The sequence below is a fragment of the Columba livia genome, chromosome 11 (genome assembly GCF_036013475.1).
Source record: "Columba livia isolate bColLiv1 breed racing homer chromosome 11, bColLiv1.pat.W.v2, whole genome shotgun sequence".
Taxonomy (NCBI): domain Eukaryota; kingdom Metazoa; phylum Chordata; class Aves; order Columbiformes; family Columbidae; genus Columba; species Columba livia.
This window is the reverse complement of record NC_088612.1, coordinates 2,038,214-2,051,828: the sequence shown is the minus strand read 5'-3', so window position 1 is coordinate 2,051,828 and position 13,615 is coordinate 2,038,214. Positions and strand designations below refer to the sequence as shown.

The window sequence follows — 13,615 nt, the reverse complement described above, 5'->3', positions numbered from 1 at the left end:
CCAAACTCAACTAGTTTGAAAACAACCACCAGAGGTGCAGGTAAGTCTTGACTGTAATGTGTTTTAATGCATCCAGAGCTCCCACTGGTTTTAATGGGAGCTTTGGAGCACCCCTGGAATAAAAGCTGGAGCTTGTTATCTGTGTTTCCCATTATAAGCTCTAAGCAGCACTTTGTACACCAGATAAGTAGGTATGAAAAACATGATTGCACCGTCTGTATATTCACTGGAAATGGGTGTAAAATACGGCCCAACAATCACGGCTGTTACTTTTAAGCCTTAGACAATGCTGAGACTATCAGGTTTCCATTCAGCTGCAATGTATTCCCTGGTAAGGCCTTACCCTTTGGGACACCTGATAATGGATCAGAATAATCAGAAGTGTTTGGGTCATCTTGAACTACAAATTTCCGAGAGCCAGTCACTTTAGGTTTCCAGGAACCAATCACTTTAGGTGATATAACTGGGATACTTGCCATTGTGGTAATGGAAGCTGAGGAGAACTCCATGTCTGTGGTGGCAAACAGATTTTTATTAATGTGTATAACAGTCAGGCTTTCCTCACTGATTCATGGCACATCTAAGCTATACCTGCAGACAGTATTTAACGGGAGTTACGTCAGAGCAAAACGTGACCCCCTACACTCTGCAGAAGGGCTGATTAAAATCAATTGGTTCAGAACTTTAAGTATGAAAAAAAACCCCACATTACAACATCGACAGCTGCTATGCCAAAAAGCCAGAGAAGTTGAACATGAAAGCGGTGCAAAAGTTAAAGTAAGCAACTGGTGGATGTGAAAAGCACAATTTATTCTACTTAATTGCTATTTTCTTCACTGGAGACAACATACTTGGCTGCCTTTTAAACATCTTAAAAAAAAAAGTTACTTGGACAGATACACACTCATGACAGGTTACGCCTGAGAAACCAGATGAGCTCCATTAGTGCTATTATGGTATACCAGGAACTGCTGAATGAGCCATTTCTGCAGGTGGGGATGAAAGGAATGTTTTTAACCTCTGTTTTGTAATGGTTCCTAAGGAACAACGTTGCACAGATTCGGGCTCCTCTGTAGCACAGTTGCTGAACAGAACCACCACAGCCTCCGTGAAAATGCACGTGAGGAGGAAACACGTCCAGTAAGGTTCACAATCCGAAGTCTACTTTGCACACAGGTAATTGTGTGGTCACTGTCCCAGTAGTTTTAGGCATGAACGTCTGTGGCTTGAGATCTTGCTGAGAAATGCACTTCAAAAGCACATTCATTCGGGACTTGAAAATAAGGCTCATGGGTATTTGCGCCCCAAAATATCACTTGGAAAATTCAATTTATAAAGTAAATACTCATGCAAGCGAGGTAGCATTTCCATGTAACGATTTGGTTTCGTTTTGCTTTCCAAAGTGAGTGTGTAAATATATCTGGAAAATATTTGTCTCAAACATGACTTCTTGTCAAACTATAGAAGCACAAATATAAACAGAAACCAAAGCACAAAATAATATTCTTGTTCTTCATGCACTCTTACAAATTTAACATACAAACACAGTATTTTGATATTTGTCGGTCAGACAGGTGCCCTTGGCTTAAAAGCAGAGACCGAGTTCTGGGAGCAAAGACTGGAAAATAAGGGCTCAGTCTTGCTCCTGTTGAAGTCAACGCAGGTTCTGCTTTTGAGTTCAAGAGAGGAGCAGGGGGTCCTGTCTCCTTGAACACCAGGGGCTGATGGTGAAAACACTATAAGAAAAATCACTGAAGGAGAAAAGGATGTGAAATTGCACCTGACAACAATGCGTGAGTTTTCTTTTCTAAGCCACCTTTGTCTATGCAAGTCAAGTCCTCATTCAGCTACACAGTTCGTGATGTTAAATTTTTCTCCATCAGCATAAACTACTTAGAACATTTCAAAAATATAGAAATACACATTTTAGGAAATGTGTATTTGTGCAAAAAGCTTGCTGGGAAAGAAGGAAAAGAGGAAAGGAGCGGTAAGGAGGACGATGATGAAATTCTGCCATTCATCTACTAGAGATGACCAATAGGGGCATTCACAAATGCATGGCTGGGGATAAAGAGTAAAGCTTAGTGGACTTTCGTGCAGTGAAGATGTCATCTATGTTAATCAGGCTCTTTAATAACAGATGTCTCAATAAATAATGAGCTGTTAACATGCGGCTACACAGGGTGAAGTGCTGAGTGAGAAGAGTCTGACTATCTTTACCATCAGTGGGAACATGAGTAAAAGCACAAAAATGGAGGATTGCCAACTGTGCAAAAGGAAGGAAAAAAGGGCTGAAAATGCTGAACTGAAGGAAAGTAAAGGTCATTAATTCAAAAAAATTAAAAAAAACTAACCAGATGTTGGGTCGCCAAATATTTTGTAATCTGGTGTAGCTGTAGTAGGCAAAATTTCTAAAAGAATTAAAGGAACAAGTAATCAGTAAAAAGTAACAAAAAGAAAGCAAAAGATCTCAAACCTGAGTAATGGAAAACAAAAACTAAAGTACTACTGCTTACAAAAAAAATTTCTTCAATACTTTGCTGTAGACCCCAAATAGCTGTAAACTGGTGAAGGAAAGATAAAACTCTGCCACCCAGGACCAAAAAGCTCAGCCTTGTGAACATTCACAGTAACACCAGGTGACGTGTTCGTCGTGTTACTGAAAAGCTCATCATAAATTTAACATCCATAGTGAGGTGTGGCACAGCGTACTGCTGAGACATCCTGAACGAGCGGCAATGACTACGCCTTACCGTGGCAGTCCCCAAGCTGCGCTGTGTTGCCGTATTCGACATCTTGTGCGTATCCTCCGGTGCTGTGGTTGTATGAAACAAACAAAGAGAACCTGCAATTAACAGTATTAGTAGGGAAACAAATGGGGATTTCTTTTCTGGAAGCAGCAAATGGAAACGTACAGTAGAGCTACTGTATGGCCCTCCAAAAAATTCCCTTTTTCTGCAACTTCATCGTGTCTTCTACATTGGGTGCGCTCCTGGTTTTAGATACAACCATCCATTATACTAGTTAAAGTTTGCACTGGCATGCTACAAAGGCCTCTTTTTAAGATACAGCTGTACAATACAGGCTTGATTTGTGCAAAAATGCCTTTGGTATGCATATATATCGCCCAAGCTTCTGCGTGGAGACAAAAATCTCACTCTCTTCCCAGTGAATCCTGTGCTTTTCTATTTGCACTGGCCTGTGCCCTGTGAGCACGCCTGGGACGGGAGGCCGAGCACTGGCCTCTCGGAGCTGCTCAGGTTTGCAGGCAGCACCTTCTTGCCTTCCTGCTTCCAACCGCACGTCCTACAGCTCTGCGTGTCCTCCTACACACATGTAAAACTCCCACTGAAAACGAGTCTTCACCTAGAGCCTGCAGAAGTAGGTCAGACTTTAGCACTCTGCCCTCTTCTATACACAGTACAGTGAAAAGCCATCCCTAAAATAATGGAGATGTACTAATTGAACGCAAGGGAACAAGGCGGAGGAATACGAGCTCATGTGGTCTATAATGCATGTGCAGATCTGTACTTACAGCATGCCTGGCGTCACCCTTCCACACGCCTCATGGTCTAGCCAGCCACAGTATGGGTCCCGTGAAGCAATACATGCCCTTGCAAGAGAAAAATACACCCCAAAAATCATACATTTTTTTCCTTTCACTTCCCAAGAGGTGTTGGTGCCCTTCCGTTAAGGGGAATTCGGGAACAGGGCCGTACTTTTTACATGATCCGTGCCGCTCACACCGACTCAGAGGAATTCTAATGACGCAGCTGGAGAAGGCCACGAACAGAGCGTGGTGGTCTCTGTCCAGCTGCAGGGAGATGACTCTTCTGTCCTCCTCGCTCTCAGCATTACACCTGTTCAGCAAAAACAGGGGGAGGCCATTGTTTTAGCAACTGTAGTACTTTGTGCAGCACGTCCACTGTTAGCAACATTTTAGTTATTGTCTGTGTAGATACAAAAAAGAGACTTTTTACATATTTAAATGTAACTTACCTTTGCTGAGTGATTTCTGAACAGAACTATGGGTTATCAATCAAATGCCAGCTTTTGGTTCTTATTTATAGCTAGGTGACAAGTCCACTGAACTATGCAGGAATAAAGAAAAACCAAACCCAAATCCATTTTCTTTGTTCTTAGTTGGCATAAATAGCTCAATAGAGCGGAACAGAAGTCCTGCATTGGACGCCTGTAGAGTCTAATTGGCGCACTGCCATGCCCAAATTCTTTGCACCAGCATAAACAACTTTAAAATTACTAGATGTAGTTTATACATTATTGGTCACTCCTGATAAACCCTCAAATAAGCTCAAATTATTTCTTCTTAACAGCAGCAGATAGTTCTGACGTTTCATATTCAGAAAGAAGTGTATCTATCTATTTGCGGAAGAATTAAATGGTATCATTGACGTCACTGGAGTGAAATTAGGTTGTTCACTCAACCCATGCAAAATGGCAAGAGACCAACTATTTTCAGGCTATTCAACATAAGGAACACCGTGAAATGAAAAACAAGTGGTGATGCTGGTGATAATGAGTTGGGTTTTGTTCACCATAATGTTTTTTAGCTAGGTACCAAGGACTAGGTGAAGTGCTTTGGTGTTCTGGCAATACTTACTTTGCATGATTATATGCTTCAATCTCTTCCAGTAATACGCTGTCATTCAAAGAAAAAGGCCTGGTCTTTGCCAAGATTTTAAGTACTACTCCGGCTTCGGAGCCCACAAATAGGACTGTGTAGTTCTGGTACGGTCCAGCAGCGTGGTCCACGGCAATTGCTGTCAATCTGTATCTATCGAGACCAAAAGGCACATTATTTATGGCATGTTTTCTTGTTTTCATTTTCACATCCATTATTTTTGAACGGCGCCTCATACCTGACACGTGTTTTGGTAAACCAGGGCTCCTCGATGACTGAGGGAACAGCTGAATCCATCAGAGGGTGAGATTTGATGAAGGAGAGTGTTTCGTCTGGGAAATCAATGGAGGTTTTGTAAGCCTCTGCTAGGCCGTGTTTTGCACAGCAGCCAGGTCTGAAAGGAGAACAACATTGTTTTTCTCTTGGTATTTTAGTTAATGAAAGACAGCAGCCTGCTAATGAGCATCCTTATGGCTGAAGCGTAAAGCTCTGCTTTGGTTTTTACCCAAGACACTCAAGAGCGCAGCTGATTTAAGGCGGGTCTTTACAAGGACAATATTATGGCATCATGTGTAAGGACCTTTTACCTTGGCTTTGGTACTTTGTCTTCAGGTACAGCTGTCCAAACAGAGTCAGGAGTCTTTTGTTCTTTAAATCTCCCTTTGAAGACTTTCTCAATGTCATCCATGCTGAATGCACACACTGCTGAACCAGGGATGCTGTAGAATTAGACAAATAGTTGCAAGAACTCAGACTACAATGGCACCAATCTCGGTGTAAGAAAGAACCAGAGAACCACCTTTGATGTAAGGTTGCTCATCTCTCACCTGTTAAGCTGTGTCGTGAACACACCGACGACCGTGGGGACTCCATTGATTTCTATTATGTCTGTGATAGACTGCAGAACATCAAAGTAGAAGAATGAATCCCCAGGAACTGAGCAGTTGAGCCGAGCTTTCAGAAAGGATGTCCAATGTTTTTCCAGGACTCTTTGGGACCCCCCCATGTCATTTTTGCATATGCGTGCCACCCGGGAATACACAGCCTGTGAAGGGGAAAAAGAAGGGAAAAGTGAGAAAGGTTTGAGAGATGCAAGGCAAACAGTGCTTGTTTCTGAGCCGTTAATAGAACACCACGGATCATTTTCTTAACAGGAAGCTGCCATTTATCTGCACAGCAAGGATGAAAGCAAATGGTGTTCAGCTAGTAATGCACAGGCATCTTAATGTATTCACCAAGAAGCAAATGCAACTCTGCAGCTTGTCCCCACCCTTTTCGCCTTCAAAATCATATTGTTAGTGAGATTTAAAGACTTTAATTAACCGTGCGTAAAGGATTTAATAATTTATTACAGAATGTCCTTCCATGGTGAAGCATGAGTATTATACTCTGCACTGGCATGACTGAATTATTCAATATCCAGCGACATTAGAGAAACTTCTTTGAAACTCTTCTTTTGTGTTGTTTTCTTTTGTTTCTTTAATAAGCGTGAAAAAAACCCTCAGATTTTCCATTACTTGCCACAAGCGTTAAGGCAACGGCAACACTAGAAGATACCTGTAGCGAGCTCGCCTAACAGCAACGCATAAAGAACACAAACAACTTTTCGGTTGAAGAATGCACTGTTCACTTTCTCTGCCCCCCCCGCTCCATAAATTACAATAACGGGAAACCTGTGCGAACTTTGCACTAGTCCCTACTCCACAGTGCAAACTGTGCTTGTTCCTGATGCTGCTGTAGGATGCTCTCACTCTGCTGCCACTCATGGCACCTGACAGCTCGGTGTGACCATACCCACCTTGCCTAAATTATTGTGCTCTACAGCGATTTCTCGGAAGAAGAAATAAACGTAGTTCCCATATTCTATAGCATGGAGGAAGTGTGGTTCTGTAAGAAAGAGCTAAAGGTTACTCCAAAGAACTACTCGGTGAGTATACGACACTGCGCTGTGCGACTTGGAGGCACCTCCGCAGGTTCGAACCAGCTCACATGAGCTCCAGACTTTAGGATGTCCAGACAGGGGTGCGCGGGAGCTTAGATGAACCTGAAGTCTTAAATGTCGGCTAATGGACTATAAAAAGGCCTCAGAGGAATTGCATTTCAGCTGAGGTACTTTGTTACTGCAGATCATTCACTGATGTATTTAACAAAAATTTTGCTCTATTCATATTAAACTGCTTTCTTACACGCTGATGTTACAGTACACGTGTAAAGCACACTGGCTGTGAATTACCTGACCCTCTGCACCCCTGAAATTACATTTGCCATGTGTATGGGAAAACACTCCCCCAAATTACCTTTTATCCATTTGGAATCATACTTTATTGTTCTTAGGGCAGATCCATCCCCCATGCTGCGATAAATAACAGCATCACTTGCCAGGAAATCTGCTACAGTTGCCGAATACAATTTTCCATCTAGAACAGAAGTTGAAAACATGGTATTAAGAGGCCTTTAATAATCTACAGAGTTCTGACTAGCCTGTATTTTTCCCCATTTCTTTACTGCCACTCTTCCCCAAATGGCTGTAACCTATTTATTAACAGGTCAGCTTCTAATCCTTTGGAGGCCCTTTAGAAAAAATCTAAGAGCAGGGACACCATGACACCTTTAGCTTTCCTGCGCCTGCTTTAAAAGCTCTCTGGCTCCTTTGGTGTCATTAATCATTTAGACTCATTGCAAGCAAAAGTTCTTACCAGCAAAGAGGGCGACATTGGTTTGTCTGGCATCAAAAGGGCATCTTGCCAAGCCACTAATTTCTTCCCCATCATACTCTAAGGTATTCAGCTAGAGAAGAAAAAGAAACGGGTGACAGTGTCATTTCTGTTTTGTACGCTGCCATAAAAGCATAATGTTGTCTTTCCAGAAAACTTAATTCAGCACTTTGGCTTCTGTCTGTTTCTGTTTCACCTTGAAGCACTGTCTGATCACGCTGGCTATAGCACACTCAGTGCAAGCAAACCCAGTAAAGCTGATGGCACGTTCAATATTCTTACCTGATAGTATCTGCACATAGGGTTAAACGCATTTGTTCCACAGACAAACACCATCTCATCATTTCTTGGAACAAAGACTTTAATGAAGTTATGGCATTCATCCTGAAAAAAGAGTGAGATGTATTAGTCACAGACTTCACATACACAATAAATATTAGCGTTGTTTTTCTATAACGCATGCGCTAAACTTACTTTATGTTTGCCTTTCATAGCGCAGTTCTCTCTGTCCTGCTGCCTTGACCTCCATGTTAATCTCTGTTAAATCAAACCAGAACCACGTTAATTTCTGTTAAATTAAACCAGAAAGGAACATGTGATTTCTTTCCCCCACACAACAAAAATCTTAAAAAAATCAAACCCAAAGAAAATACCTCTCCCTTGCCAGCAGCTCTATCTACTCACCTTGCTTGGAGTAACTTCTGACTTGGGAACTTCATTTAAGTTTACGGTGTAAACTTGATCCCTGTTTGCAAAGAGTAAGAAGACACAACTAAATCCGTTAATTCATTTGCCTTATTTTTTTTATAAGTGAAATCAATTTTTAGAGCGCTTTGTTAGACCAGAAACCTCTATGAAACGCTCAAGGATTTTCTGTGCCTAATCCACACCGGAGAAGGTTGCTCATGGGGAACAGGGGGTGGGTTTGATTTTGATCGCTGTGGTCCATAGACGGCACCTACGGTGTCCACTGCTGTCCTTCCATTCTGCTGAAGAGTAATCCAGACTGTAAATATTCAAGTGCGTTATCCTCGCTTCCTACAGCCCTGATGTGTCAATCCAAGTTTAAAATGATCAGGAGAGGTTTTTATCCGGGCAGTAATATAAAAGAGGGAAAAGAGTATTTGATCATTGGTTTTAGCATAACTACAGTAACTGCAGCCTTCAAATCCAATTTTCATGCACTGGCCAGAGATATGGTGTATTTCTCTGGGAAGTCCTCTTCCAATTCTCATTTTTATCATATTCCGCAGATTTTTCTAAATGAATTTTACACATAAATGCAAAACCAGAAGAGAAAGGAATTTTAATCTAATGAACCGAGTGAAGGAAAATTACCTGCCAGCGATATAAAGTGTGTCTCGAATTTTCAACATCAGTTGGAAGTCCAGTCTGTGCTGAGATTCATTGCCTGAAGGGCGTCCTCTAAATACTGGATATTGCCTTGAATCTGCAAGTAAAAATGGGCTACACCATCACTCAGGATTATAGAGCTAAAGAATCAATATATGGCATTGATTAGCTGTATATACTAGGTGTAGAAGGGTTTAAACTAAATTCCTTGAGTAACGTCTTGAATATAAATGAGAAAAAGACGGCTAATGTCAGCAAATGTTCCTTTTCCTTAAGTTATTGCTGTACTTCTGATTGCTTTTTTAAGAAAATGATTAAGTGTTCTATTAACGATACAAAGCCAGTAAACACATTTCAATTGGAAAGGAAACAGATTTCTAACCTCCCAAGGAAAAACAAATATACGAAAAAAAAGAAGATTAAAACTTTTCCCCAGTGGTCAGCGCCCACGACTCACAGTGGGAGTCCACAACGTTAATAGGGTCCTCGTCTTCGGGGAAGCTGACGGCTCGGCACTGGGACAGGCTCATGAGCATCACGGAGGCACAAAGCAGAGGAAGCCTCATGGCTGGTGAGAGATGAGCGTTACCTTTGTGGCAACACTGCTTAACTACCTGGAAAACAGGACACACCGTTAAGATTCCCACAGCACGGGATGCTAAACCCCACCGCCCGCTGCACAAGAAGGGGTTTGTTTGTATTCCAGCAGCGGTGGCCTAAATCGGTGCTTACAAAAGGCACGTACATCGATGGAAAAACTGCTGCGTGACATAACCCCACTCCAAGCTGCTGTGAAACATATTGATGTTTGCTAATTTTTAGCTGGATTTACAGGCATTTCCAAAGAAGCTGACGACTGTCAGCCCGTTTAATTCACAGGAATCACAAACAGAACATGCAGGCTGCTGACCTGGCAAGAAAAATTGTCAAACTTGGGATTAGAATTTTAATTAAACTGCAATCTCTTTCCATCCCCTCTATCACTGAATGTCATCCAATAAAACCCTCTCCCCATAAAATGCCTAAATCTTATCCACAAAAAGTCATGACACACACAATCTGTCTGAACATCCATGCCATGTTTTAAAATTATTGCTTGTTTCCAGGCTGCGCCATCATAATACTAAGCCTACCCTGCTCACTGCAAAAGACCTTACGTCTAGAACCAGACACTTGATGCTTCGCCTTGTGCAGTGATTTACACACAAGCAAAGTAAACGCAAAAATGCTGCCTCTGCAGCATAATGGTGATTGCCACGTGCCCTGCAACGGTGGCCAGAGACTCAAATAGGGACACAATGCCCAACTGGGTTCCCAAGATGCTGCTTTCCCCCTAATTCTATTTGTGACTATGGAAAACCAGCAACTTCACACAGACTTTCACAGTGGGCGCTTTTTTTTGTGTATATGTGTGCATGCTCTATAGATTATACAGCACATACTATGATAGCACCACGACATTATACAACAACGCTTCTAAGAGGGGAAGGGAAACATAACTTCTCCCATGAAACCGCAGGGATATTTTAGTGAGCAGAATGCAACTACTCAAGTTGCCATTTGGGTAGGATTCAAGAAAAGGCATCTCAAAGCGAAAGGCGATCCTTGATGACCACAAGTGGTCTGGGCAGGGGTCATATTTCTCATTAGAAACCTGGCAATGTGGTACTATTCCCTCCTCCAGCCTTTTGGAGGCATTCATTCAGCCCCAACTCACAGGTCAGGGCTCTGAGTCACCGGCTCAATGTCTTGCAGTTGCTGACATTGGTTATTAACCTCTTTGCCTAACCAGAATAAAAGAAGCCTTTCCATTTCAATGTTTAGAGAATCGCTGTGAGATGTACATGTTGCCAGGCCTGATCCAGCAAAGCACACAAGCATTAATCATTCAATAATTTGAAAAGCAATTAAAAAGCCCCTTCATAACAACACTTAACCTTCCAGTAATGTTTACTGGGGATGAAAATACTGTATTTGTTAACTGATAGTATGGCTTCTTCCTTCCACAAAGGCTGCTGAGCTCTGTTCAGGTTGGACTGCGAGGAGACCAAGCTAAAGGGAGATAGTATTTGGAGATGGGCTGGGGTGCGGGTGGTGTCTGAATGCCCGTCCATTACGGACTGACCTGAAAAGAAGCATTTTCCACTGTTAATGATATTTCTGCATCTCAGCCCACCAGTCCAGAACGAATGGGCTGTGCTCTTAGTCAAGATTGATGAGCGCAGTGGTTAATAAACACTAATGATTCCTGGCACTTTCCCTCTGCTCTTCCTTGTCCTGACATGGCCTCTTCAGCTGAAGCATCTTGCGTTAAATTACTAATGAGCAAACTTAAAACAAACTGGAATTAATAAAGTTAGCCAAATTAGTTCTTTCTTGTGAAAGCACCATTAGAGCAGAGTCCTGCAGCACAGTGGCTCCCAGACAATAACAAATCATTAATGGTTACACAAAATTTGTTTTCCCCCAAGACAAGCAGGCTCTAAATACCCAACTGACTGCTGTCCCAGCAAAGAAGAGAAAGGGGAGGCATGTAAACTGTGCTTTGAGACAGTGCGCAGGAACATCTGTAAGGTGCTTAGTAAAAACCCTCCCCGAAGCCTCGTTTTCTTGGAGAACAAATGAATACAAATTGCCGAAGAGCGAGAAGCTCTCCCAGCCACGGAGGCTTTAGTTAGCGTAGAAGATGAGGCTGTTCGTGGCCCACACATGACTCAGAGACCCTGGCCTGGCTGCAGACACACACAGCCTGCAAACTGTGCGAGTTCTGCAGCATCAAGCATGGGCATGCGTTAGCAAGAGCCTCTGTTTTCCTCTCTTTCCTTCCAGTATATCCACCTAGGAAGAATTAACTACAAAACTTGAATGCAACCGGCCTTATAAAGGCGGATGCTGTCTGTCCTCTGCCTTCTGGAAAAGGCTGCAGAGAACAAAAGAGCAATTTGCTGTGTATTGGCCGCAATAATTGCGACCTAAAACCAGTCACAAAACCAAAACGGAAACGACCAAAATGCCAGGTAAATAGGGTATCAGTTCTCTCAATTAAATTCAAATTTCAAAACAAAACAGAACAAAAACAAGACAAAGTTTTGTAAATGTAAAACCACAGGATGTGTCTCCCTAGAGTTTGCACCCAAGCAGAAACCAACTCACGTTCATGTCGTCCTCAAAAAGACTCCAAAGCTCTGAACATACCCAGACATGAACTCTGAGAACACAAAAGGTGGGAACAGCTATGATGTTCAGCATCTGCTTAACTAAACAGCACGTGTCACAAGTTCCTATCAAAGAAAACGTCCACATCTGCATGGAGCACAGACCGTTGTCATGAAAAGAGAGAAGAGCAGGCAGAGAGCTGAACTGGGTCAGCAAACCACAGGTAATCACTTCTTACCAGCCAGGTAACAAGGACCAATTTATTATTTTGCTTGTTAAAATATTACAAGAAAATGAATGGTAGCTCTGATTTCTAGCAACATACAAAAAGACAGTGGACCTGCTGAAAGAGGCATCTAAATGCACCTTTTAGCTGGTTTGACGCAGGCTTGAGATCAGAGCCATTGAAAAGAGAATAAACTTAGAAGAACAGCTGTTCCCTGAATAATCAGAAAAATGGGCTCCATCTAGGCCTTGGAACAGGGCTTTATGGCAGCCAGGTGTGTGCTCTGGTAGACACAGATAGGCTGGTGTGAAACACATAATTCTTGCCACATTCAACCCTTTTAACGGAGGCCACTACTGGGGACTATAAATAAAAAGGCTGAAGTATCTGTTTGGACCAGAATAGGTGATGATGAAATGGTGGCAACGTCTACCTTCAAGAAAATGCAGAAAACAATCATACTCTGGGTTGGATTATTTCTCCCCAGCCAGGATTCAGACCAGTCTTTGACTAATTTCTCTTATAAATTATATTCCTAGCATTTCTGCCAGAAAACAATTCCCGGTAAGCGTGATGTTTAGCAATTACCGTACTGCTATGCTCATTTTGCAGCTGGAGAATTGAGGCACAGATCTAGGCTGAATTTCTGGCCAAGGTCAACCACCCAAAAAGCCTTTTCAAGGATCTGAGCTGCTCTGGGTCATACACGGTCATTCCTTGTAGCACAGGCAAGTTGGCCACTGTCACCCAGGTGGAAAAGCTAGGAAGAGATCAGAGAACTTTGCTCTGTGCCATAATTAGTTATCACAGAACCACGAAATGTCAGGGGTTGAAGGGCCCTGGAAAGCTCATGCAGTGCAATCCCCCCATGGAGCAGGAACACCCAGATGAGGTTACACAGGAAGGTGTCCAGGCGGGTTGGAATGTCTGCAGAGAAGGAGACTCCACAACCCCCTGGGCAGCCTGGGCCAGGCTCTGCCACCCTCACCAGGAACAAGTTTCTTCTCAGATTTAAGTGGAACCTCTTGTGTTCCAGTTTGAACCCATTGCCCCTTGTCCTGTCACTGGTTGTCACCGAGAAGAGCCTGGCTCCATCCTCCTGACACTCACCCTTTGTTTATTTATAAACGTTAATGAGGTCACCCCTCAGTCTCCTCTTGTCCAGCTCCAGAGCCCCAGCTCCCTCAGCCTTTCCTCACACGGGAGATGCTCCACTCCCTTCAGCATCTTTGTTGCCCTGCGCTGGACTCTCTCCAGCAGTTCCCTGTCCTGCTGGAACTGAGGGGCCACAACTGGACACAATATTCCAGGTGTGGTCTCCCCAGGGCAGAGCAGAGGGGCAGGAGAACCTCTCTGACCTACTGACCACCCCCTTCTAACCCACCCCAGGTACCATTGGCCTTCCTGGCCACAAGGGCCCAGTGCTGGCTCATGGTCACCCTGCTGTCCCCAGGACCCCCAGGTCCCTTTCCCCTACGCTGCTCTCTAATAGGTCATTCCCCAACTTATACTGGAACCTGGGGT

At 43.1% G+C, this 13,615-nt stretch overlaps 1 protein-coding gene across 18 annotated transcripts in view; it reads right to left on the bottom strand.

The window, feature by feature from the left end:
* SEMA6D (semaphorin 6D) overlaps nucleotides 1-13,615 on the bottom strand; it is a 501,178-nt gene that overhangs the window by 3,510 nt on the left and 484,053 nt on the right. For 6 of the 18 annotated variants that reach the window (XM_065076441.1, XM_065076437.1, XM_065076438.1 and 3 more), the window contains 17 exons: nucleotides 9,167-9,323; nucleotides 8,695-8,806; nucleotides 8,041-8,101; nucleotides 7,831-7,893; nucleotides 7,639-7,740; nucleotides 7,339-7,429; nucleotides 6,940-7,059; nucleotides 6,441-6,529; nucleotides 5,470-5,687; nucleotides 5,230-5,361; nucleotides 4,881-5,036; nucleotides 4,622-4,795; nucleotides 3,720-3,860; nucleotides 3,536-3,613; nucleotides 2,754-2,845; nucleotides 2,355-2,411; nucleotides 344-511 (listed from right to left, as the gene is read on the bottom strand). In XM_065076441.1, coding sequence (XP_064932513.1) covers nucleotides 344-511; nucleotides 2,355-2,411; nucleotides 2,754-2,845; nucleotides 3,536-3,613; nucleotides 3,720-3,860; nucleotides 4,622-4,795; nucleotides 4,881-5,036; nucleotides 5,230-5,361; nucleotides 5,470-5,687; nucleotides 6,441-6,529; nucleotides 6,940-7,059; nucleotides 7,339-7,429; nucleotides 7,639-7,740; nucleotides 7,831-7,893; nucleotides 8,041-8,101; nucleotides 8,695-8,806; nucleotides 9,167-9,275 — 1,963 coding nt within the window. In that variant the 5' untranslated portion in view covers nucleotides 9,276-9,323. Of the gene's footprint in view, nucleotides 1-343; nucleotides 512-2,354; nucleotides 2,412-2,753; nucleotides 2,846-3,535; nucleotides 3,614-3,719; nucleotides 3,861-4,621; nucleotides 4,796-4,880; nucleotides 5,037-5,229; nucleotides 5,362-5,469; nucleotides 5,688-6,440; nucleotides 6,530-6,939; nucleotides 7,060-7,338; nucleotides 7,430-7,638; nucleotides 7,741-7,830; nucleotides 7,894-8,040; nucleotides 8,102-8,694; nucleotides 8,807-9,166; nucleotides 9,324-13,615 lie in introns of those variants that run through there. The other 12 variants (XM_065076444.1, XM_065076443.1, XM_065076445.1 and 9 more) reach the window with 8 other exon arrangements.